The 23,133-nt window shown below is 48.5% G+C and overlaps 2 protein-coding genes across 5 annotated transcripts in view; one reads left to right on the top strand and one right to left on the bottom strand.

Annotated features, from left to right (window-relative positions):
• CACNA2D4 (calcium voltage-gated channel auxiliary subunit alpha2delta 4) overlaps nt 1–23,133 on the bottom strand; it is a 174,845-nt gene that overhangs the window by 40,333 nt on the left and 111,379 nt on the right. The gene's annotated exons all lie outside the window — the stretch shown is intronic.
• Nucleotides 1,041–22,712, top strand: LRTM2 (leucine rich repeats and transmembrane domains 2). 4 transcript variants are annotated; one of them, XM_073320201.1, is made up of 5 exons: nt 1,043–1,342; nt 9,720–9,847; nt 11,133–11,301; nt 15,600–16,190; nt 18,488–22,712. In XM_073320201.1, the coding sequence occupies exons 3-5, from the start codon at nt 11,235–11,237 to the stop codon at nt 18,940–18,942; spliced, it is 1,113 nt and encodes a 370-aa protein (XP_073176302.1). In that variant the 5' UTR covers nt 1,043–1,342; nt 9,720–9,847; nt 11,133–11,234; the 3' UTR covers nt 18,943–22,712. The 4 variants fall into 4 exon arrangements, with proteins under 4 accessions (XP_073176327.1, XP_073176302.1, XP_073176310.1 ...); XM_073320209.1 differs by lacking the exon at nt 1,043–1,342 and adding an exon at nt 4,574–4,598; XM_073320219.1 differs by lacking the exon at nt 1,043–1,342 and adding an exon at nt 5,055–5,092.

The raw sequence follows: 23,133 nt of genomic DNA, 5'->3' as shown, positions 1-23,133 counted from the left end.
GGAAATCAAGGACAAGACAAAGGCAAGAGAAAGAAGTTTTTGATTAAGAAAGAGAAGGCTTATGGGCCAGTGGCCAGGATGCACTGGAAAGACTCACAGAGCCAATAGGACGGATTCTGGTCTCAGTCACACCCCTGTAAAGGCCAAGTAACTCCGCTGAGTTCAGTGGTGTCAAGGTGGCATTACAGTGGTGTAACTGAGGGCAAGGTTTGGCCTGGGATGCACGAGCTGATGACCAAGCTCTTCCCTCTGCACTCCCAAACCAGAAGGGAGCATTGTGAAAAGCCAGGCTGCTTTCTAGACCAGTCATCTCCCCACAACCCTGGTCCTCAAGTTTTTCTGTTTTTGCTTCTGCATGCTCCTAGGGAAGCTAATGCCAGAACATGCATATTCCTCTCCTACTCAAGCTTTACAATAGCCCAGTACTTCCTGCTGCTCTCAAGCTGCTCAACACAACTGCTGCGGCTAACTGCCCTTTATCCAGCCCATTATAAGGGTCTATCTTAAGGTGCTGCCTCCTGCCCGTTCCCTGCCCTCGGGACTCCCCATGGGGATGCTTGTTTTGTGACCAGTCCCCAGGCTTTCTCCACACTGTCCCTTTCACGACTCCATGCTGTCCCAATCTCCATTTAGAAACTAGCAGACACAAAGGCTTGGCCCCTTCACCTCTCCTTTCACTGTGGCTTTATTATGATAGGGGAAAGGGGAGGAGGCAGCTCAGCGCATGGGTTTCTCCCAGTAACCTGGTCCCGATGACTTCAGTCTGCTTCAACAGGGGCTGAGGGGAGTTCTCCCCCCCTCCCCGCCTCCCAAGCCCATGTATTCCATTCACCAGACAGGGGGAGCCAGGCTGGCGACAAAAGCAGTTGCTCTTTCTTGAGGCTGAGTGGAGAGGAAATAAAACCTTCCAGTCTCCTGTCTGCGCCTTTGGGCATTTCAGAGTGGATTCTGCCCACTTGGCTGGCTGATTCCTTTACACAGCGTGTGCATGCACTTGTCTGTGGGTGTGCACGCATTGCTGGCTCCGCAGATGTACCCCCAGCTGTCACTCCACAGCGCGCATGCCCTCCCCCTTTCATTCTCATTCCCTTTCTCCCCCTATTTCTTATTTACAGAGGATTACAATCTCTTTTACATGCTGTCCTCTAACCCTTCCTCTCTGCACTTCGGGCACTGCTAGCATCTTGGCACCCTGCAGGGAGCAGGGGGGCTGATGCTCACTAGAGTCCATTGAGCGCTCGCCTGGCTGTTGATCGCTTCCACTGGATTTGTTTTGGGACTCGTCGGGGTTTAATGAAGGACCTGAAGAACGCGCAAGAGGCTCTGTTCCAGGCAGAGAACAGTAAGTAGAGGTGTCTCTGTTTTATATTTGTGCCCAGCTATTTGAAATCTTGCAGTGGGCTTTTGCTCACTGCCATCTTCTGTCCACAGAGCACTTGCTGCCACAGGGAGGGGGTTCACCGGCAGTGACAGAACTGCCTGTCACAAGGTACTGCTGAGACAACCTAGCAATGTGCAGCCACAGGGCAGCCGTTTTACTGACCAGACAGAACTGCAGATTCTGCCCCGGGGACGGATGGTACCGGTTTTAATTCAGTTCATGTGTTGGGGGACTGGAAGTAACTCCTGTCAGCCAGGAATGGCACAGAAATCTTTGTCTACAGCATGAGCAGCTCAAATCTGAGTACGGCGCTGATCCTAAGTACTTGGTGCTAGGACCAATATGTACTGGATAAGCACCACAAAATATTGTCTTCCAATCCAGAACAATAAAGGATGGGTCTGAAACTGGGGGTGCCACTGGTCTTGCCTGTGGAGGTTTCAGAGAATGTTTCTGGGCTGAGCTGCCTTCGAAGGGACTGTATAAAATGCAAACGTGAATGAGGACAGGAAGCTGATGGAAGTATTGTCTAAGGACCGGTCCATATGAAGTCCAGGCTCCAGTAAACAAGCCTTATGAGGTAGGGCACTTTCTCTTAGGTTTGTTTTTATTTGTGTGTCTTCTACCCACAAAGTACTCAGGAAAACCCTGTCACAAGGCGTGAACTCAAGGAAGTTATGTCACAAGAGCCAAAAATAGAGCCAAAATTCTCTTAAGAGTCCCCAGAGGCTGAGCCCAGATATTTGTGAACCTGTATGAGGGTATCCTGCTGCAGGGAGGAGAGAGGAGGGTGGAGAGAGATTTGCAGCCTTTTTCAGTCTCATTCCTTTGGGTGGATCTACCTGGGAGCAAGGGGGGCAGATGAAGGAGGGCTTGAGAGAGCTGAATGTGAAACTTCTTCCTGATCCTGCCTCAAGAGGTGGATTATGTGTGTGTGTGTGTACGTGTAGAAGGAGACGTGCACCCATGTAGGTTACACAGCACTCTGCCACAATGCTTACATTTCATAGCTGGCCTGTCACTAGCACTGCAGCTTATTTTAATTTGAGAGAGAAAAGATCAGACCCACCCCTGGACACGGAGCTGAATGTCCCCCTGGTTTGGGGATACTTGGACCTGTGGGCACCATTTCAGTTCATTACAGAGAGATGCCCCAGTAATGAGATCAGGATCTGGATCCAAGTCGTACCACAGTTTCTGATATTCAAATGTAATGTTCTGATTCAGATCCACCTCTAATGTTAACATTATAGTTAGGCGTAAATGACATTGCTCTGCTGGCTGGGACTGTTCTTGCCACTTAAGGATCTGGAGGAAAAATTAAGAGGGGCCCATTTTGATATGAGCTGGAGCAGCTGTCATCCAGAATGCTATTACACAAGCAACTCACAGGAAGGGGGCACTTAATGATGCGGTCACCTTTGAAGGGATATATAGATTTGTCACAAGACAAGGGACATTTTTATCCCCTGAGGTCTCAGACCACTTTTCTCTGGGGTTTTTTCACTAGGGTCCATTTTGGGGGACTGGATTTTCCTGTAACTGCTGTGGGTGAGCATTGTGTGCCAGTGAATTATTCCAAATGAATGAAGGGCCTGAGGGAGCTGTCTCCCTGCCTGCCATTAGTGCAGGCTCCATAACTGAACATCATTCACCTGGGGCAATTAAAGGTAAATCCTGGGAAAAGGCATTTTTGGGGGTGGGGGGAAAAGCCCTAATAATTTTCCACACCACAGACTGCAGTGATGCCCCTGCTTACAACAGCTGTGACTGCTGCTTGCTAGTGAGGTGAATTAGCAGCTCTGATATCTTAATGAGCCGCTCAAGCTTTCAGCCTTCATCTTGCTTTTCAAATGTTCTTTTAGGATGACTGTTATGTATTTGCTGGGCTTTGCAGGACCGGAAAATTGTGGTGGTTGGAGGTTCAGGGGGCAGGATTGGTGGTGGCCGGGGGGGGGGGAGGGGCTGGCTAGCCAGGTGTGCTTGTGATAATGCAAGGGCTGGGAGATGCAGGAAACAGCCCCAGGATAGTCAGGGGAGAGGCTCAGGACTGGAATATCATAAAGGGGGTTCATGTATGCAAGAATGGGGTTTTGGGGTAGAGATGAGGACTTTAAGGACTGTCCATATTTACCTGTTGCTGATTCAAAAAGAACCAATTCCTTGCCTCCATACGCCATGTTTTCTTACAAGAGGCTGATCAGGGTGCTTAAATCCTGGTCTGATCCCTATCCCAGTCCCCAGTGAATTGCTGGATAACCATGTCTCTTTCACAGTCCAGTAATCGATATTACTTCACCCACCTTGTCTCTCTAATATTCTGTGACCCACAGGACTACAACTACACTGCCTGCAACCTTAACTTTGGCATTTCCTAACTGTGCAGTGCTTGACTTTGCATCCCAAATAACATCGTTTTAAAAACCTGTAAGTTCTTAGATTTTTTTACAAGGAGAAAAGAAAAAAAATCTGATGTACAAATGCAGTAACCCTCTCACCCCCATCATAAATCACTGCTGGGATTTAACCCCCAACCTTCAGCCCTGCAGCCCAGCTTGAGCGACAGGATGAGCTGGGTTAGTTGGTTGCACACAAAGGCTGTTATCTCTCTAGGGGGAGGGGAGAAAGGGGCCAATGGAGCCATACACTGGGTGCAGGGGTGAGATTGTTCAACCCAGCCCACTCTGTTTCATCCCACTGACAGGTTCGGGGAACTCCTTCCCCATGTGGTGCCCTCTGGAAGTGGGGCTGGACTACTGGGGTGATGTGCTAGGTTTAGTGGAGGGTTGTCAGGGGGCTCTTGGCTTGGATCTCACTTTCCTCACTCTTGGAGAGGCTGTCTGCTCCCATTGGAGAGAGGCGTGACCTCATGCTCTGAGCACAGGGCAGTGAACCAAGAGCGCCTGCGTTCTAACCTTGAGACTAAGGCCAGCATTTTGAAACCTGGATGCCTCAAGTGAGGCACCTGCATGAAAGTGGCCCCTTTGGCAGAGGCACAAGGGAGTCTTAAGGCTGAATTTGAGGATTTTCTTGTCATAGGTGTATGGCCATTCCCTACCCCTCGGTTCCCGGCGTGTCACTGCAGAGGGGCCCACTCTCTTTCTGGGCCCTGAGTCCTTGAGTGCCAGCCAAATGAGAACGTGGAAAATGCCGTTCTCTGTGAGAGGTGAAAGCATCAGAGCCAGGATTCTCAAGCAACATCCCCTCCTCCAACAGGGTATGTGACACTGACCTAACCTTGCGGGGTGGGGGCACTTTACAAGAGTTAGGGAGGAGCATTTTAAACTCCAGCAGACTAAGGGGCATGGCCAGGGTGTGGGGAGGGGAGAGGGAGCAATCCTCTGTCTCCATCATGCCTGCTGAGGTCAGAGAGGATGCAATCCTTCTGTCACGAGCCTGAACGGGAGGATTAAAGGCCTGAGCCACTGCTGACCATGGGATTAACCTCTGCAGGAAATTAAAGCTATGGTAGAGAAGGCTCTTCCCTCCACAACTGAGAGAGAGAGAGAGAAAAATCAGGATTTGGATTAGAATTGGCAGGCCCGCTGACAAGCTGCTACCCACATGCAACTGTTCCTGTTTGGATCAGAAAATGGTGTCTCCAGCCTCAGATGGAATCCCCCTTCCTGCAGCACTTTGTTATTAATTTTCCTCTGAGGGAGGAGAGCCATAATGCTCCTCTGCACTCAGCGCAGAAGAGAAGGAAGCCAGGTAACCTCCTTGTGTGTCTCCCCTCTGAGCCTCTCTTCCGCTCCCCTTCTCAGCTTCTTCCCTCTCACTACAGGAAATATACATGTGATCTGTAGTATTCAACCTTACCTTGAGCAAATGCTGGTGGATACTTGGTTGGATTGCTCCCTGCCCCCTTCCTCTCCGTTTGCTTTTGCTCTGGGCCACCTCCATATGCCACTCCTGTGCTGCTCTGGGCCTCTTGTATCACTCCAGAGTTGGACATCCCCCAATCTCCCCACCTCACTACTCTGGACCTGCTTCCGTAAGCTGCACCACGCATCCCTAGTTCTCTTCAGCCACTCTACATCTTCCCCTTCTCCAGTTGTTCTGTGCTTCTTCTTCAGGCTCCTTGAATTTTAAAATCTCTACCCTCCCCAGCTTCTCCAGTGTCTGACACTCAGATGCTGGGAGCCGGGTTTTGTATTCGTTTTTTTGAGGGTGGTGATAAAAATAATGCTTTCCTTGTAAAAGGACAGGACTGAGAATCAGGAGCTCTCCGTTCTAGCCCTGGCTCTGCTGCAGGCTCCCTGGGCGACCTTGGGCAAGTCACTTAGCCCTACATTTTCAAAGGTGTCCGCTATCTTGTGGGTGCCTCACATTTTCAATGGCCAACGTGTCACTCTTAACTCTAAATGCCTTCAATGGGAGCTGCAGGTGCTCAGCTCCTCTGAAAATCAGATGTCCCAAGCTGGACAGCCCAAACTTAAGACAGCTAAAATTTGTGACCATGTTCGGAAATTTAGGCCTCAACTTATTTGTGCTTAGTTTCCCCATCTGTAAACTAGGGATGGCAGTGTCCTGTTTCCCAGCAATGCTGCGAGGCTAAATTCATTAATGTTTGTAAAACACTGGAAGAGCCTTGGATGTCAAGTGCTACAGAAATTCCGAATATTAATTCTCATTCCCTGATGCCATACTTCACTGAGCCAATAATCACGTTTACGCTTCATCTGAGCCTAGGTGTTGGGAATTCACAGGTAGTTTCTGACATCAGCATACACATACTTGGGAATAGGGAAGAGTGTTTAATTCAAAACACATAACGGATCTGATAGATTCCACCTTTTTTCTGTTTGTCAAATGTCTGCAAGTGGATCACGATTTTCTTGAGATTATTCAATGGGATTTTTCATAAATTTTGCTATTGGACGGCTATGGGCTGCTTAGTTGTGATGGATCAATACAAACTACCTGGTGTTGTTTTACTTCCCTTATTGGATGAATATCTCCCATAATCAGGTTTCTGGTGTGACCGTATAATCTGCTTTCCAGGAGTATTTAAGCATGAGAGTTTATCACCCAATTTTTGTGTGCATGTGTGTTAAAACAAAGAAAGTTCACAGAAAACAAGCCCCAGGATATCTAGATTGTAAGCTCTTTGGGATGGGGACTGTCCCTTACTATGTGTCTGTACAGTGCCTAGCACAGTGGGACTCTGATCTTGGCTGGGACGTTGGAGTGCTATTGTAATACACATAAATAAATAATAAACAAAAAGGGAGTGGCCACGGCAGGAACAAATAAGCTTAAAAACATGAATACTAGTGGTCAATTTTTTTGCAGCCTTTGCCCAGGTCTCTTGGGCTGGCACAGATGGTTTCACACTCATGTCACCTTCCCACCCTGGGTGCTGCTCAGGGACAAATGGACCCACCTAAGATTCATCAGCCAGTTGTTTAACATGTTTTTCAAATGGCTTTAATCAGCCCACATGGTCTCTGCCTCCCCCCCATTCCTGGTGTCCAGACTCTTGCCCTCTAGGGATGACTGAGGTTGTGTAGAAATAACACTATATGCTCTAATCACTGTACATGGGGGTGCCATCACCCCCTCTCCTTTGGGTGGGTCTTGGACTGCAGTGAAACAAGAATCTTAGCAACAACAGCCTCCCCCATGGAGGGAGGGGGAAAAAAGGGTAATCTCCTTAAAGCATCTTCCATTCATTCCCTGCTGGATTCCAGATAAAGGCTAAAGCAATTTAGCCCTGGAGATGGACTTTCCTATCACTCATCAGTGGCTGTGTGTACGTGTGCGCGCGCACTTCCTGTAATTTATTGCTGGCATCTGCTGTAGTCTCTGTTACCTACGCTTCCCTAACAGACGTCACCCGTGCCCGCAGAGATACAGGCTGTTGAAAGGGGCTGATGTTGGATCTGTGACCTAAGGGTTAGAGGAAAGGACTGACACTACTGGTTAAAGCAAAGGATTCCTGGGCTGTACTTCTGACTCTATCTGATTTCTCTGACACCTTTGGCAAACCACTTGACCACTTGGTGACTCAGTATCCCTGTCTGTGAAATAGGGATAATGCTATTCCTCTATCAATCTCTGGTACTCTTATAGTGGGGCTCAGGTCTGATGTTCAGACATGCTGAACACCCACCACTCCAACTGGAAGGTCAAAAGGAGCTGCAAATACTTCAGAAAATCATGCCCTTAGTTGATTAACTCCATGATAAATAGTAATACTTATGAACGTTTGTAAAGCACGTGGAGAGCCTTGGATAGAAGATATTATAGAATTGCTGAAACAACATGCAGAGGCAGGGCCCACAGAAGGCAGGGCCCACAGAGATTCTCCTCACCCTCACAATATGCTCTTTGGGACCCTAGTCCTGGAAAGTTTTGATTCAACTCAATCACATTTTAAGTGATATGGTGCCAGTCACCAGTGGCAGAACTGGAAGAGGAGAGGGGAGGGGAGGGGCACCTGCTGTAGCTTTTATACACTAGGATGCCTGACAACAATCACAGGAGCAATTAAAGTGAAATGTTCTATCGCTTTCGGGTTGTCTAACAACTCTATAGCTTTTCAGGTCCCCAAGGGAGCTAATCAGGATGGGAAGGCGCTCCACAGGGAGCCCACATGGTAGGCCGAATGTCAGAGTGGGGCTTCAGCTCAGTGCATTTTGGGGAATTGTAACATGAGGCCGGTGAGAGACTAACTCGCTCTGTGGCCCTGAGCTGAAACCAAACATTTTGCCCCTTGGTCTGCTCTGTCAAAGGGCACAAAGAAAAAGCATATTCCTTGCTCCACAGGCTGCCGGGGGCACTGTCGCTGAATTTGGAAAGTGTTGAATTTCAAGTGCATGGAAGACTGCATTGGACACAGGGTCGTCATGATCACAGGGCATCCCCTGGGCTCAGAATACAGTGTCCTAGAGACCACAGGACACCCAGTGGACACATTGGACACAGTGTCCCAGGAACCAGAGGGAATCACGTAGGCCCAGAGGATACAGTGACTCCAGGTCTCTGGAGCACTAAGGGTTTGATCCTATGATGCAAAGCAGCCTAAACGTTGGCCAATCCAGCCATTTGGGGATTTCCCTTGTGGAGTTGAATCTCAGGCTGCCATAGTGGCTCCTCTAACCCCAGGTGGATGGGAATTAGCTGGGCTACTCATGACTGGCTGATGCCTGGTTACTGGCCGAGCTCCTGGTGGTTGCTTGCCGCTTGTATGAGACAGAGCACCATGAAGGCATATGTTGGGCGCCAGAACGCAGCAATGTGTACAAGTTTGTACAAGACATTGGTGTGTATGCATATGGGTCACATGGCATTCAGGAGTATGTGTGTGCTTGTGCCTCTGTAGGCTATACTTGTTATCATGCATATGTGTCTGCACACACATACGGGACTGCAGATGGCTGTGTGCGAGAGTTTATTTGTGGGTGTGTGCACAAACGTTTTGGGGTTTCTGTCTGTGTATGCACCCGCCTGTTTATGTCACATGCCCACGGCTGGGCGTATGTGCTCAAACGCACGTACTTACGTAAGTGGCATGCGAGTGCATTTAGGTATGTTTACATGCAGGCTCTTGGTGCATGTTTACATCACATGCTCATGCAGGGACAAGTGTGGCATATGTCTTTACATAGTCATATGTGCATATAGGCACAGCCATTCTTGCGCATGTTGCAGTACAGGAGAGACAAATTAAAGGCTGAACAGGTGTTAATCACGAGACACTACAATACATTCTATACACAGGGAAAAGGCTCATTTCTATACATCTCCTCCTCCCACCCCACGTGGTGTGCTTGAGCTTTGCCAATATATCACTGGAAGAGGAGCCTGTGATGTACCAGAATTTAACACCGGAACTGGATTCTTCATGCCAGAGCAGAGGGAAGTAGGGCCAGAGACGCCAACTCCATCACTGTCCTAGTGCTCAGGTGCTGCCAACATTGCTCGGAGCCCTCCCAGCACACTGGGCATTGGGATGGAGAGGAATGATTGCAGGGGAGATTGTGTGGGGTGAAAACGCCACCTAAGGAATTGATGGGAGGGGCTCAGGAAGCACCCAGGAAGATTTTTAAAGCTTAGCACCCTTGGTTGGAGCTGAGCCAGGTGATACAGATGGGTGTTAACAAACCAACAGGCTAGGATCCGAGTGCTCTACAACACAGGAGAAGTTAGATGGAAAGAAGGGGAAAGAGAGAGAGAGAGAGAGAGAGAGGCAGTGGCAAGCATCCCCTGCTGCCTAAGGGAGGACAGGAACACTCAACAACAGGATTTGAAACTGATGAACACCAGCTATCCAGCAGCCGCATAAGTCTCTGTGGCTGTCAGCTTAACTCTGCCGTTTGTTCCTGTGGTGTAGGGAGTTAAATAGGACACAGAGAAAGCCTGTTGGCTGGGAGTTGAAGTCAAGGAGGGAGAGAGAAGAGACTGCAGTTGGACAGTGTCCAGGGAGTCGGGTGGAAGCAGTTGCTGGCAAAGCCCCTCCAGGTAAGTGCTCCTGGCTTTTCACTGTTCCCACTGAGAAAGTGAGACAGACCAAGGGATTTCCGAGGCTGCATTTAAGACGAGCCATGGCTACAGATGGTGTGAAAGCACCTCTCTAAACCCAGCAAGCAAACATATGGAATGGGGGCAGCTATTTTTCAGCTTTTCCTTCAGCTACAGACTGTAGGCAAGATAGTCCAGCTCAGTTGTGGGGTGGGGAGTCTTTTGGGCATTGTTGCTGTTAATGCATCTTGTGCATTGGCATTTTGATATGATTATCTACAACAGCCTCGCAAGATGTACTAGCCCAGCCACTAAATCTGCTCACCCCTCTTCTGGAGACAATAATTAAAATATCTCCTGGTGTTTTGCTTGCCCTTGAAAATAAATCAGTCACTGCAGGGTATAGGCAAGTGGAATTGAGGCACGTGTGCTGGGAGAAAATGCCCTGATGAGTGCACTGTGCACATCTAAAAATAAAGGCTAGGGGCACCGCCAGAGCCCCCCGGAGGGAGGTAGAGGGGGGAGATGTTCAGCCATGCGAGTCTCCTGTACATTGGTGGGATGTGCCCAACTAACCCCTGGTGTGAGTGTTGGAAGATATCCCCTTGCTGATACTTGAAAGAGTAGGCAGAGGAACAGAAGGGTCTGCAGAGCTTCCATCTTCCTTTCCCTGCTTGTCTTTATTCAGAGGGAAGGGAGAGGATGGGGAGACCTGTTGTCATAGTCACTTATTTTCAGAGGAGAGTTTTATGGTCTGTGGGTTTCTGATTAGGAAGAGCATTTTTCTTCTTCTAATTGAGACGTAATTCCTCCCCTCCCCCCCCATTCCTAGTCCTCTCTTCTGCTATGAGGCTCCTATTCTGCTCACTTGCTCTTTGGCTCCTGCATCTGCTGCAGTCTGAAATCCCCAAGCTGATGAGCTGTGTTATATAGATCCCTGCTGGAGACGTTACATCTGCTTTACCGCCAAAGAGAAAGGGTGCATTTGCAAGGGTGAAAGGCAGCTTGGCAGCCACTTCCAGTGCCAACACCACTGCAAATCCGTGTCACAGGGAGTGGATAAACAGTCGGTATCAGCACGTGTGTGGTGAGAGGGAAGGAATTCCAAACTGAATTAACCATCATCCTTCCTCTTGCTTTGCACCCTTATTCTCTAAAACAGTTTGCCAGCCCCACTCCCAAGGGTGAAATATAACTGGGGAGGGAAACAGAACCCCGGAGCCTGTCCCTGTCTCCTCCAGTCCCTAGAGAACTGAGAACCATGTGCTTCTGCTTTTCCTTTTAGTATCTGACAGGTAGGGTGCCCAGATTGCTCCTCCATCCTGTGAAAACCTGTGGCAGGCTGGCTAGAGGACGGGAAGCCAGACTGGAGAAAACAGTGACCATAATGCTGTCCGGGAGTGCTAGCCACTGGTGGAGGAACAGGTTTTCCATGAGGTGGCGACAGACCTGCTGTAAGTACTGACCATTTGGGAGATCAGGTGCTAAGTATGGCGCCCCTGTGTCTCAGGGGACAGGAGAGAAAATAGATTGCAGCAGGGGAAGGATGTGGGGTAGCTAAGTATCAAGAAGTCTGAGCAAGTTCCCAGAACCCAAGGCACTGAGTGAATGGCCAGGCTGGCTGCAAGAGCCTATAATGCTCAAGATGAGTTTAAGGTGGGAGGGTCTGTAACAAGTGTTTCTGATTTGCCATTGGACTGGGTCTGGCTGGGGAGAGACAGAGGGACAAGCACTAGAGCACAGCTACTGCCCAAGGGCCACATACAACATTTGTCAGCTTCAGACCTTGTAAAGAGCAGATCTCTTTGTGATCCTGACTAGGACCTGGGTTGCGGAGCAGGGCTGCTGGCTCTTTGGGGAGGAAGGTGTTGTAGATCTGGGCTAGTAGAAGTGAGCAGTGATCCTATCACTGGGGCCCTGCCACATGTAGACAAATCAAAGAGGAATAATGGACCCTCATCCCAACTCTCCATCCCACGCACTGCTGGTAAATTAACATTTTCGCTCGTCCATCTTCACACGGAAGGATCCACACTGGGGCAGCTGCTCCGTTGTCCCAGAGTGTGGAACACATGCCTCGAGAGCGCTCTGAAGCAGCAGCAGGGACTGCAGGGAGGGACGGTGTCTGTACTTCAGTGAACAGTCTGGTAATCACAGTAAAGGAAAGAGAGGCCCTTTTACAAAATGATCCTCACTAATGAGAACACAGGCAGTCACACAGGCTTCTAGTCCGCACCTAAAATTCTGACCTAGGGCTGCCACTGTAAGAAGGTGAGGGAATTATTTCCTTCTCTGTAGAAGACCATCTTTGTAATCCATCCGCACCAACTAGATTGCTACATAAATTATTTACTGTGCATGTTACTGAGCCCTGACCTAATCTGATACTCCTGGCTTAGCTTTCTGAACACCCCACAAAGTAACATCATCTTTCCCGAAGATGAGAGTACATTCCACTCCTACTGCTGCAATGCTGCTCTGAACTATGCTGGCTGAAAGAAAGCTTAATGTTTTGTCTACCACATCTTTGCTTCTCTTAGTGTGAGGCTGGGTGCTCATTGTGAGATGAGTTTCCAGATCTCAATCCATACCCAGAACAGATGCATCCTTAAAGGGGATGGAAAACGAAACCAGACCTCTGCCTTACTGCTATTTTAGTAAAATGGACAGTATTGGTGTCCATGTTTCCAGGGGGCAATGAGGAGCCTCTCTTTCTTTTTGGCAAGCCCTGCATCAGTGCAGAGACCTGGAGTAAATCAATTTCCTGAACACAACCACACCCAGCTGTCTGACACATTGCTTCTGCCAGCCAGGGCCAGCTCTGATGGCAGAATCCCAGAGCAGCTCAGTCAGGGGCCAATAGAGGGTAGGTATTTGGAGAGACAAGCCCTGAACAGAGCATCACCTGTATCGCATTACCTGGATGTTCTGGCCTTTCTCTCTATACAAAGAAGCTAAGTGTTATCTCATCATCAGAGCTGTCAATCTATTATTAATCCTGTACTTCTGTCAAGCATCCAGGAAAAGGCAGGGGCATTTGAGTGACTCATGTCTCTCTCTCTTCCCCTCTCTAACTCTTGTTCTTTCAAGTCCCATTCTGCAACAAGAGAGAGACATATTCTGAGTGGAATTAAATATCATCCAGCCAGCGAGCACTGCCACTGTGCCAATGCACAGGACAGGATCTGCTTTCATGGCACCTGAGGGAGAGTCTCTGTACTATTGACCCCAACCTTTGCTTGACAGGAAGGCATGGGGGGCTTAGGATAAAAATTTTCCTTCAGTTTGGCCCCAGTGATCCATTTGCCTCCTTAGGGAGAGCTGAGACAAGCAGGGCTCTGACTGCTATCTCCTAGGCCGATGTAGACAATCTCACTTGACTGAAGGAATCATGAGATACAGCCTGAGTAAAGAAAATCTGGGACATTCTCTCTGCACCCTTGTTGCCTCATCCTCTGGTGCTTCAAGAAGCTGCCCTGCCTATGAACCAAATCCTGAAGCCCTTATGTCAGTCTTCACTCAGTCCACTATCTGGCAAACTCCCACTAGAGTCAATGGGAATTTGAATTCCAAAAGGACTGAATAAAACCTGAGCAAGGACCACAGGATTCGGCCCTCTTACTGGGAAATGGGACATCACTGATATAAACCAAGTCAACATCCAAAATGGATTGTAGGACATAATAAACCCCAAAAGAATGGGGTAAGAGTATGATAGTAGAGGAAGCTCACAGCTGCTTCAGTCCCAGCTTCTCCAAAATATCTGCTTCTACCAGCTACCTCTCCCAAGATGTACTTTCCAGGAGTTCCTTGGGGCTAAGAAACAATTCATTCTGGAAGTTGGTCCCTACAAACAGAAGCAGGAAAGCAGACAGGATAAGATAATCTGGTTTCCAATCCATGAAAGACAATCCATGGTGGGACTATAAGAACACTATCTGAGATTTATCTACTTTAATACTGAACAGCAGAATGAATCTAAAGCCAGGATAGTCAATTATTTTTTGTCAAGGTCCAAATTTCTTGGTCAAGGTATAGTCAAGGTCCAGACTTCAGAGAAAATAACAATAATGATGATATGTAAATAAAAAGATTTCAGGGTTTGTTCAAAAGCGTCCAGTGGCCTGGATTTGGCCCATGATCCACCTATTGGCTATCCCGATCTAAAGGCATTGACTTCTACAAGACAAAATGAAGAGAAGAGAGGACCGGGTATGAAGTAGGGATAAACCTAACTTGAGTTTTGATCAGATGCTCTACTTGCAGCCCATGAAAACACTGAGGGAGATGGAGAGACTTCCCGCTCGGAAGACACTTTCCAGGAAAGGAGTTACAATAAATATGAGAGCTCAGTACTGAAGCACAGGTGCAAACCCCCCACTCCGCCAGTATGAGGTAGAAAGTTTGTTCTCCTGTTGCTGGTGCTATGTTGTCACAGGGATGAAGTGGTAACTGTGAGGCTACTAGTTCCTCACAGGGGTTGAAGTGCTACAGCCCATACACATCCACAAGATCCACACAAATTACTGAAATGGTTGCCCCTCCAGACCAATGTGACCAGCAATACAGATGGCAGATACCACTGTGGAATAACTCGTTCATACTCAGGCCCCTAGAGACATAGTTCAATGCCCTCTTCCCTTCTCCCACCTGGCCTAGCCAAGGTTAAACCCCACCTGTGAGACACCACAAGTCAAGGCTCAGCCTCCCACACCCTTCTCAACACTCAATCTTCATCAGCTAAGCCTGCATTTTTTCTGAGTTCTCCCTTGGCAACAGGTGGTTTGGGGAGCATTGCACAGTGTGCCAGACTCTCAGGTTAGCAAAGGCAGGTGGGTCTGTGTTTGTGGTTTTCAGAAGTCATTTGGACAGCACTGCCAAAGGCAGAGCATCCAGTGGGTTAGAGAACCTGTTGGGCATGTTTACACCTTACTGGGACACCAGTCTCGGTTAATTAACACTGAGGCCCATCACCACTTGAGATTGGCCCAAGCTGCAAAGTGTGGATTTGGAGCTGAACTTACCCAAGGTTGGGGGTTGTTTGGATCCAGGGGTTAGGTCTGGCCCACCTAAGAGATAATGACCTGCTACAAAGTTTGGATCTATACCCAGAGTCTCTCAAATCTAGACTTCTCAGCCCTTACCAAACCTCAAGAACCATTATCTGGTCATGAAATTCAGCACTATATCCCAGCTTCCCTAGAGTTTGTGGGGCAGGGCTCAGCTGTAGCCATAACACATCATATTCTAAGGGAATTGGGCGGATCAGAAAAAACTGTTAAGGTGTTTATTTCTGAGCAAAGTGGCTTTTAAAAAATATACCAACACCCCTCCCCCAGCCCCTCTATTTTGAGAGAGTCATTCTTTAGCTCAGGCCACGTCTCCCATCATGCTCTGCTCCATTCTAGTCATTACTAACTCTGTGGAGTGTCCTCACATGAGGCAGCAAAGCCCTCTGGGACACGCTGACCTTTCTAGTGCAACTGCAGGGATGTTTACTCACTAGCCCTGGTAGTTCATAAAAAACACTAGGGGGAGAAAGGCTGAGAGCAAGCTCATGCTGCCAGGGGCCTAGATAGCAATGTCAGGGTACATCTGGGAGAAAGTTCATTATACTGCAGGGAACAGCAGTGAAGAATTCCATTGTGGTCATACTGTAGCCTTAACTATATTAAAAATGCATGAAGGCTTAAAGAGGGATAATCACTGTTCTAACACACACACTCTCTCCTCTCCGCTTCTCACCCACTAGTGCTTGCCTATTGGCTCTCCCTGTGTGCAGCAGACTCCCTCTTCACTTGCCCTTCCTCCTGCAAATGTAACAGCGGCAGTCTGGAAGTGGACTGTAGCGGCTTGGGCCTCTCATCCATCCCCTCAGATATTCCTACAAACACCAGAATCTTCCTCTTCCTCAACAACAAGCTAAGCATGCTGCCAGGACCAGTCTTTTCCAATCTCTCTGCCCTACAGAGGCTGGACCTTTCCAATAACTTCTTGGACCAGCTGCCCCAGAACATCTTCAGTGACTTAGGGAACCTCACCGAACTACAGCTGAGGAACAACAGTATCAGGACCCTGGACAAGGACCTTCTGCAGCAGATGGTCCTACTGCGCCAGCTAGACCTATCCATCAATGGTCTTGCTCAGATACCCTCAGGAATCTTCGATGACCTCCCGGCTCTCCGCTTGCTCTCCCTCAGATCTAACCGCCTACAGAGCCTAGACAGGGTGACCTTTGAACCATTAGTCAGCCTGCAGCAGCTCCAAGTTGGGGATAACCCCTGGGAATGTGACTGCAACCTGAGAGACTTCAAACACTGGATGGAATGGTTCTCTTATCGAGGTAGGTGCCAGGGGGAGGGGGATCCAGTCACAGGGTTACAGATTGACTGCTAAGCTTTGCAGTGGAGGAGAAAGGTAGACAGAAAAGACAGACAGGCAGAGATAAGAAAGACAGATCAGGCTGACCTAAATTCTAGATGTTGGCCAAAGAGAAGAAGGCCAGTACTATAATCCTGTGCTATGCTACAATGTAGTAATGCTACAGTGATTTCTGAGAAGGTGCTTGCATTCTAAAACCTTCTTTTCAGATGCGATTTTTCATATTTGCTTCAAAACCCAAAGGTGGATTTTTTTTGGAGAGGGGAGAACTTGCTTAAAAAGCTTGAAAATTTTAGAGTTATGAGTTTGAAAAAAAAGGTGCTTTTCATGCTTAAAAATAGTTCTCCAGCCCACTTCCTTGTGCTGGATTAACTTAAAACAAGACTGTTGGTAAAGCTTCAGTTTTGCCTCCAGTAAAGCAAATATCAGAAATGTTGATGTTTGAAAGTGGTGTACTGCCACACAAGTATTGCCAACCCAAAATCATGAGTTAGGCCCCAAAAACATGACTGGCTTTAAAAAATTAGTTTTTTAAAAAAAATAATAAATTTGGAGACCTTTTTGTTTGCCATCTGATGTTGGAACCTATAGGGTTTACATTTTAAAGCTTTTCTCTGCAACATGGAGGGATAAAAGCTGAAATTCTCTCAGAATCACATGACTCCAGGTGCTGGGACTTTAAGAGAAACACTGCATATTGTGATAATACCAAAGGCGTGACCCTGCTCTCTCTGAAGCAGGAGTAGGCCTTAACTTATCAGCATGGCAACAGCCATGTTCCCTCTACTGATCTCAAATAACCACACTGGGAAGAGATTACATGTCTGTGCAATTACGAGGCTGCAGTTTGGCATATGCTGTGGTGGCCAAATGTACTGACCATCCGAGCCGCATACGACAGTCTTCAGAGGTTTGAGAACAAGGGCACACCTGCTGGGACTCAGGACTTCAGCCCTACGGGATCCCCATCCCCATTGGGCAGAAGTCCCTACCCCACTGCCAGGCAGTGCTTCTCAACTCCCCCTCCCAAGACTAGTAGATGGAGAATGCGGGGCGGGGAGAGGGGCGCAGAGGAGGCTCCCGAAGCCACACTTTAATGAGCCACAGTTTGGCCACCCCTGGCATATGCATCAATGTGAGCATAGACCGAGAGGCACACTGGTTCCTCTTTTTTTCTTTTTGACTTTTTTTTTGTTTTCTGAATTTGACTCTCACACCACAGAACAAGAGAAGCAGACAGAGAGCATTCTGGTTTTCCTTTCAAAGGAAATTGCACAAACAGAGTGAAGCACCTGCATAGATTGCTAAATGTATGGAGGGAAGTGCCGACTAGTGAGAATATGGGACTGGGAGTTTTAGCACCTGGATTCTCATTTGAATTCTGTCGCTGACTTGCAGTTTCATCTTAGGCAAGTTATTTTGTCTTTTTTGTGCCCGATTTCCCCCGTATGTAAAAAGGGGCTAACAACACTGACCTTCATACCTTAAAGGGCTTTGTGAGCTAATTCGTGTTTTTAATGTGTTTTGATATCCTTAGATGGAAGGTATAAAGCATTACCAAATACTAACTATGCACCCCTCAGGCTAGAGTGTAGCTACTAAAGCCCTCCCCACCTAAAGGGTGGTGGAGGGAGATCACAACCAGTGGCAGCTGCTGAGACCATTCTGCCCGCAGTGTGCTGAGGCAGACAGACAATGTCTCCTAGGTTACTGGATGAGCAAAGGTAGGGGCAGCCACTGATGCGCCATTTTAAAAGGTGCAGTGTCTGCTGCCCCGCCACTGTCTGTGGACCCCCTACCAGCGTGAAAGTGAATGGGGACAGGGCCGTGCCTTCATCCCATCACCTCTGGCACGTGTAGTGCAGCGGGCAACGCTCTGACTCCGCCCACCCCCTTCTCACTCTTGCACTCTGGGAACACAAGGTGCTGGATTCTGGCTGCCTCTTGGAGTATGGAAGGGTTCCCTGCATCCTCTCCCACACTCCACTGAGCACTCATGCAAGAGAGACCAGATTATAGCCCCTTAGGTATGATAAGGCTCAGTTATGGTCACTTGGGGATTCAGACCTTTGTATTTCCTAGCTTCTGTGGGCCAGATCCTCAGCTAGTGTAAGTTACACTGATTTACACCAGCTGAGAATCTAGCCCTATGTATTTAAAAGCTGAACCACAACAATGTACTGACATAGCTCACCACACTGAACCAGGCCCTGCTTGACACTGAGCTGTGAATCACCCCTTTTTTCTCTGTTGGGACAGGAGGAAAGATTGACCAGTTGGCGTGTACGCTGCCCAAAGAGCTGCGGGGGAAGGACATGCGAATGGTCCCCATGGAGATGTTCAACTACTGTTCACAGCTGGAGGATGAGAATGGTTCCACTGTGCTGGACAATTCTGGCCCACCATGCACCAAAGGAAGCCCGACTCCTTCAAAATCCAAGTCAGGTCCAGAACCCGAAGTGGAGCCGAGTGTGGGGTGCCCCCAGAAACAGAGATACCGGCCTGTTAGTGTGCGCCGAGCCATTGGCACCGTGATCATAGCTGGGGTGGTGTGTGGCATTGTGTGTATCATGATGGTGGTGGCAGCAGCTTATGGCTGTATCTATGCATCCCTCATGGCCAAATACCACCGAGAGCTGAAGAAGAGGCAGCCGCTAATGGGTGACACAGAGGGTGAACATGAAGAACAAAAGCAAATCTCCTCTGTGGCATGAAACTCTTCTTGGAAGGCAAGGGCAGAAGTGAGCAGGGTACCTGAGAGCAGTGAGGCCTGTGTCCTCCCATGATCCATCTTCCCAGACAGATGGACAGACTGTGCTATCACTCCACTCATTCAATTAGTGCAACATGCTTCTGGGTTTAGGACATCTGGCTCTAAATTTCATTCCTCTGCAGCAGGCCCTTTAGCACCCCTTCACCCTCACGTTCTCCCAAGTCAATAAACTATAGTCAGACCTCAAGTGCTTGCCGTGCCTCATCCTTGCACAGAGCCCCCTTGGATATGCACAGCAAGGGCAGCCAACACCTTCCAGGAGATCCTGGTGTCCAGACACCCTCCTCTCCACTTCAGTCCCCACTTCCTCCTACATCCCACACAGCACTGCAGAGCCTTCTGCAACCACAAAGAACAGCCAACTGTGCTGAAGAAGCTCCTTGTATATTGACCAAGACAACAGAGCAAGTGTCTAAGTCTCACTGGTGGAGTCATTGGTGTTACAGGACAGTGAGCTACTCCCCATCTCCTGTACAGCTGAGAAAAACTTGGCTAAGAGAATATTGGGAGCGATAGAAGGTCCTAGATGGTCACAATAGGGGGAGAGGGGAGATTCTCCTTCTCACTTTGAACGCTGGAAAGACACACCTACCCTAAGATCTGTGCACACAGCCTCCACCCACTCACCCTGACAAACACCAACATGCACACACATTTATCCCCCACATGTACATACAAACAGCTATGTGCATACACACAGATCACCCACATGCACACACAAATATACCCCAATGCACACATGCCAATCCACCACATGTGCATACAAACATAACCACATGCACACATTTACTCACTTGCATACCTATGTGTATCGATACATTCCTACTCTGGAGCACCTAAAGGTATGCTAGGTGCCTCCCAATACAGGCAACCAGTCCTGAGGGGCTTACAAAGATATCTCAGAGATGGTGCAAAGACGTAGGGAGGAGCAGGAGAGAAAGGACAGAGGCAACATCCTTAAGATTCCAGTGTTACTCAGTGAAGGCTTGTGCACAGCACGAAAAGGTGAAGCGTGGCTTTGTATTTATTTTATGGTTTTATAAACACAACTGGTGGGTGACTAATGGGAAGCCTCAGTCTGCAAGTGTCCTATAGACATCTCGGATGAAGCAGGTCCTCAGGAGACACTGAAATAGAAACTTGCTGACCAGCCGGGAAAGTGTGTTCCATGTATAGGGGCAGCACGGAGAACAGCCTGGAGGTGGCTGTGGGAGAAGCAGATAAACAGGGTGACAGCTGGCATCACTGGCAGAGTGGAGGGGGTGTATGGTGGGAAGGCAATGTGCTAAGCAGAGAGGGGCAGAGTTATTTATGAAGGGCCTTTGAAGGTGAGAACAGAATGCTGGAACTTGATGCAATAGAGAAGAGGGAACTAGTAGAGGGATTCAAAGAGGTGGGTGCCATGGTCACCCCACACCCCTCTGACACAGAAGTGTTCACAATCACTCATACATGCACCTCTAACGCATACAAATATAAGGACACACACACACACACAAATTGACTAACATGCAAACATATACATGTATGTGCTCACTGACACACATATGCACTGTATCTGTCACCTAGGCTAACTTTTCCCAGGCCTGATTTTAAAACCCACTGAGCCTCATATTAGCCTCATCTCTTTTGAAACTGACTGACACACACACACACACACAGAAGCCAACACAAGGACTCATTTTGTATCACTGGAAGTGGGATAAAGTGCTGTCTTCAGGGGAGAACGCACATTGCCATGGTAACCTGTTCTAACCTGTCACAGTGGGTATTCCTGGGACAGGAAGATGACACCAGAGGTCTTGCAGCTGCAATGTTTGTGTCTGGTGCGATACTTGACATCCTGAAATGATCTGGCAGTTGGCCCAGATTTTCAGGGTATTTCTCCGGTAAGCCAGGTGCAGAGTCCAGCAATCACTGCAGCTGGACAGAGCCAGGTCATATCAACTCCTTCCCTCTCCTATTGTATCCTAATGCCTTCAGATGATCTGTAGCCCTTCCCTCTAGCTGCTGCTGCTGGATTTCAGTGGAAACGTCACACTTTCCTTCTCAACCCCTTCACTGTCAGTCCAGCTGTCATATCAACAAACAGGAACACTACCAAGTACTCTGACAGCTTGGAGTGGCAAAATCGTCCTACCGGTCCAGAGCCACCAGATCCAAAGAGATGGGATAACCACAGACAGAAGTAAAACTATTCCATTTGTCTACTGATGGCAGGGACAGAGAAGAACGTTCTACATGAAGGGGAAGGGAGGCTGCCGTGCAGGTGGGAAAGGGAGAGGCATATTCTACACACCCATTCCATGTGCTGTGTGTGGGAGGGTGAGGGGAAATGCCATGAGTGGAGAATGGACTCTCCTCTCAACCCACCTGATTATGCTTCAGCTGTAGCCTGCTCTGAAGGGCAGAACTGGTGCGCTACAGACTTCACCTCCCAGGGGGCATGTTGTTGCTGCTCCATTTCCCAGCAAGCCAGGACTCAACTCTGCCTGCTGGATCCAGACTCCCCACCCCAGGAACTTACCACCATAGCATACTGGACTCCGCAATCATACTTGAAATGGGACTTGAGTCAGAGCTGTATATTTATAGATTTCTATTTTACTTGTAACAAATAATGATGAAACAATTGCACAAAGCAAATGGGGTTTGCGTGTATGTATGTGTGTAGGGAGTGGGATAAGGGGTGGGGGAGAGGAGAAAAATCCCCACCTGCCCACTTTCCCCAACAAAGTTTCCTTTGTTGCTGATAACATTTTCTGTTTCTTCTGTTGTGGGTTTGATTGTGGCCTCGAACCTCATTTCCTCGTTTCTCCATGGTATGGCAAAGGGTCTGACGAATGGCAGGCTGGGTTCACCTCAGCCCTGCTACGGGGACTTCCAGGTTTAGAAGCCCACTCAGGAAAGGAGGAGGAAGATGAGGGGCAAAAACAGAAGGTTGTTGAGAAAGGTGAGGGGTAGACACTGCTTGGTCCCCATGAAATGCAAGTACTTGGGAGGCCAACGAGCTACTGAAACCCTGGGGTGGCGATGTCCTCCATGCTGAACAGTGCAACAGGGCCACCAGGGAAGGGCCCAACATACACCACAGCTTGGGAACAAGCTTTTCGATGGTTACCTGGCACACCTGCAAAACTTGCTCCTCTCATGCAGCTGGGAATGGGCTTCTCCATTGCCACCAAGCACATCTGGGGAACACGGTCCTCCAGTGTAGCTAGAAAATAAGCTCGCTCGATGGAGAAGAACATGCCTGGCCCACAGCTTGGCCCAGCCGTGGTAGTGTGCTCAGGAAAAGGCCTCCTCTGGGGTGTATCTGGGAAGTGGGCTCCTCCTTTGCAACCAGTCACAGCTAGGAGATGGGCTTCTCTTTGGAAACCCCAGCAAACATGTCCCTCCTGTGCAGGCACTGCAGTGCAGAGCAGTCAGTTCTTCAGTGCACATGGGTACACTCTGTAAATGTGCTCCCCATGGGCAAGCAGGCACACGCAGGAACACGTCTCCTCGGTGTGGTGCAGGCAGGCCCATTGCCTGCGGGGAGCAGATGGCTTGGGCAATTTCTTTTCTTCTGTTAAGGTTTGAGGGAGAGCGACATGGTTTTCTAAAATGGTTGAACAAAGGTTTATTTGACATGAGACAGAAGCTTTTTAAGGTATATTATATTTCTGGCTTGTTGTTACAGAAGAATAATAAAGAATGTATTTTCCTATGCACCTCGCTGTTTAAATGAGCTCTCTAGTACCACCTCCCTCACCTAGCCCCCCATGCAGGCAAACACTGGCAGGGTATAGCTGAAGAGAGAGCAGGGGCACAGTCAGGGCAACAGCAACAAGGATAAGATGTTGTGGCTATCAGCTCATTACCTAAAACCAGAAAGGGCCAAATTAAGCCCTCCTGTAATTACACTGAAGCCGATGGAGTTACATCAAGGTTGAATTTGGCTCAAATAGATTCAGAACATATTCAATAAAACATACTGTGACAAATAATAATCTGTGGGCTCCTACAGCTTCACATTTGTCACTATGATGAACATGATTTTTACTTTGAAATTAATGGAAATAGATCTCCATAATCCTCCTGCACACCGGCTACAGAGACCTCTGCTACTCAAGCAAAAGGAGATTCTTTA

The sequence above is a fragment of the Lepidochelys kempii genome, chromosome 1, assembly GCF_965140265.1.
Source record: "Lepidochelys kempii isolate rLepKem1 chromosome 1, rLepKem1.hap2, whole genome shotgun sequence".
NCBI lineage: Eukaryota > Metazoa > Chordata > Testudines > Cheloniidae > Lepidochelys > Lepidochelys kempii.
Note: the sequence above shows the minus strand (reverse complement) of the source record. Positions and strands in the feature narration are given on the sequence as shown.

Coding starts and splice junctions, on each gene's coding strand:
- LRTM2 (XM_073320201.1), top strand. CDS start 11,235: ATGCTGTCCGGGAGTGCTAGCCACTGGTGGAGGAACAGGTTTTCCATG. Junction 11,302..15,599: donor GAGGTGGCGACAGACCTGCT/GTAAGTACTGAC, acceptor CTCACCCACTAG/TGCTTGCCTATTGGCTCTCC. Junction 16,191..18,487: donor GGAATGGTTCTCTTATCGAG/GTAGGTGCCAGG, acceptor CTGTTGGGACAG/GAGGAAAGATTGACCAGTTG.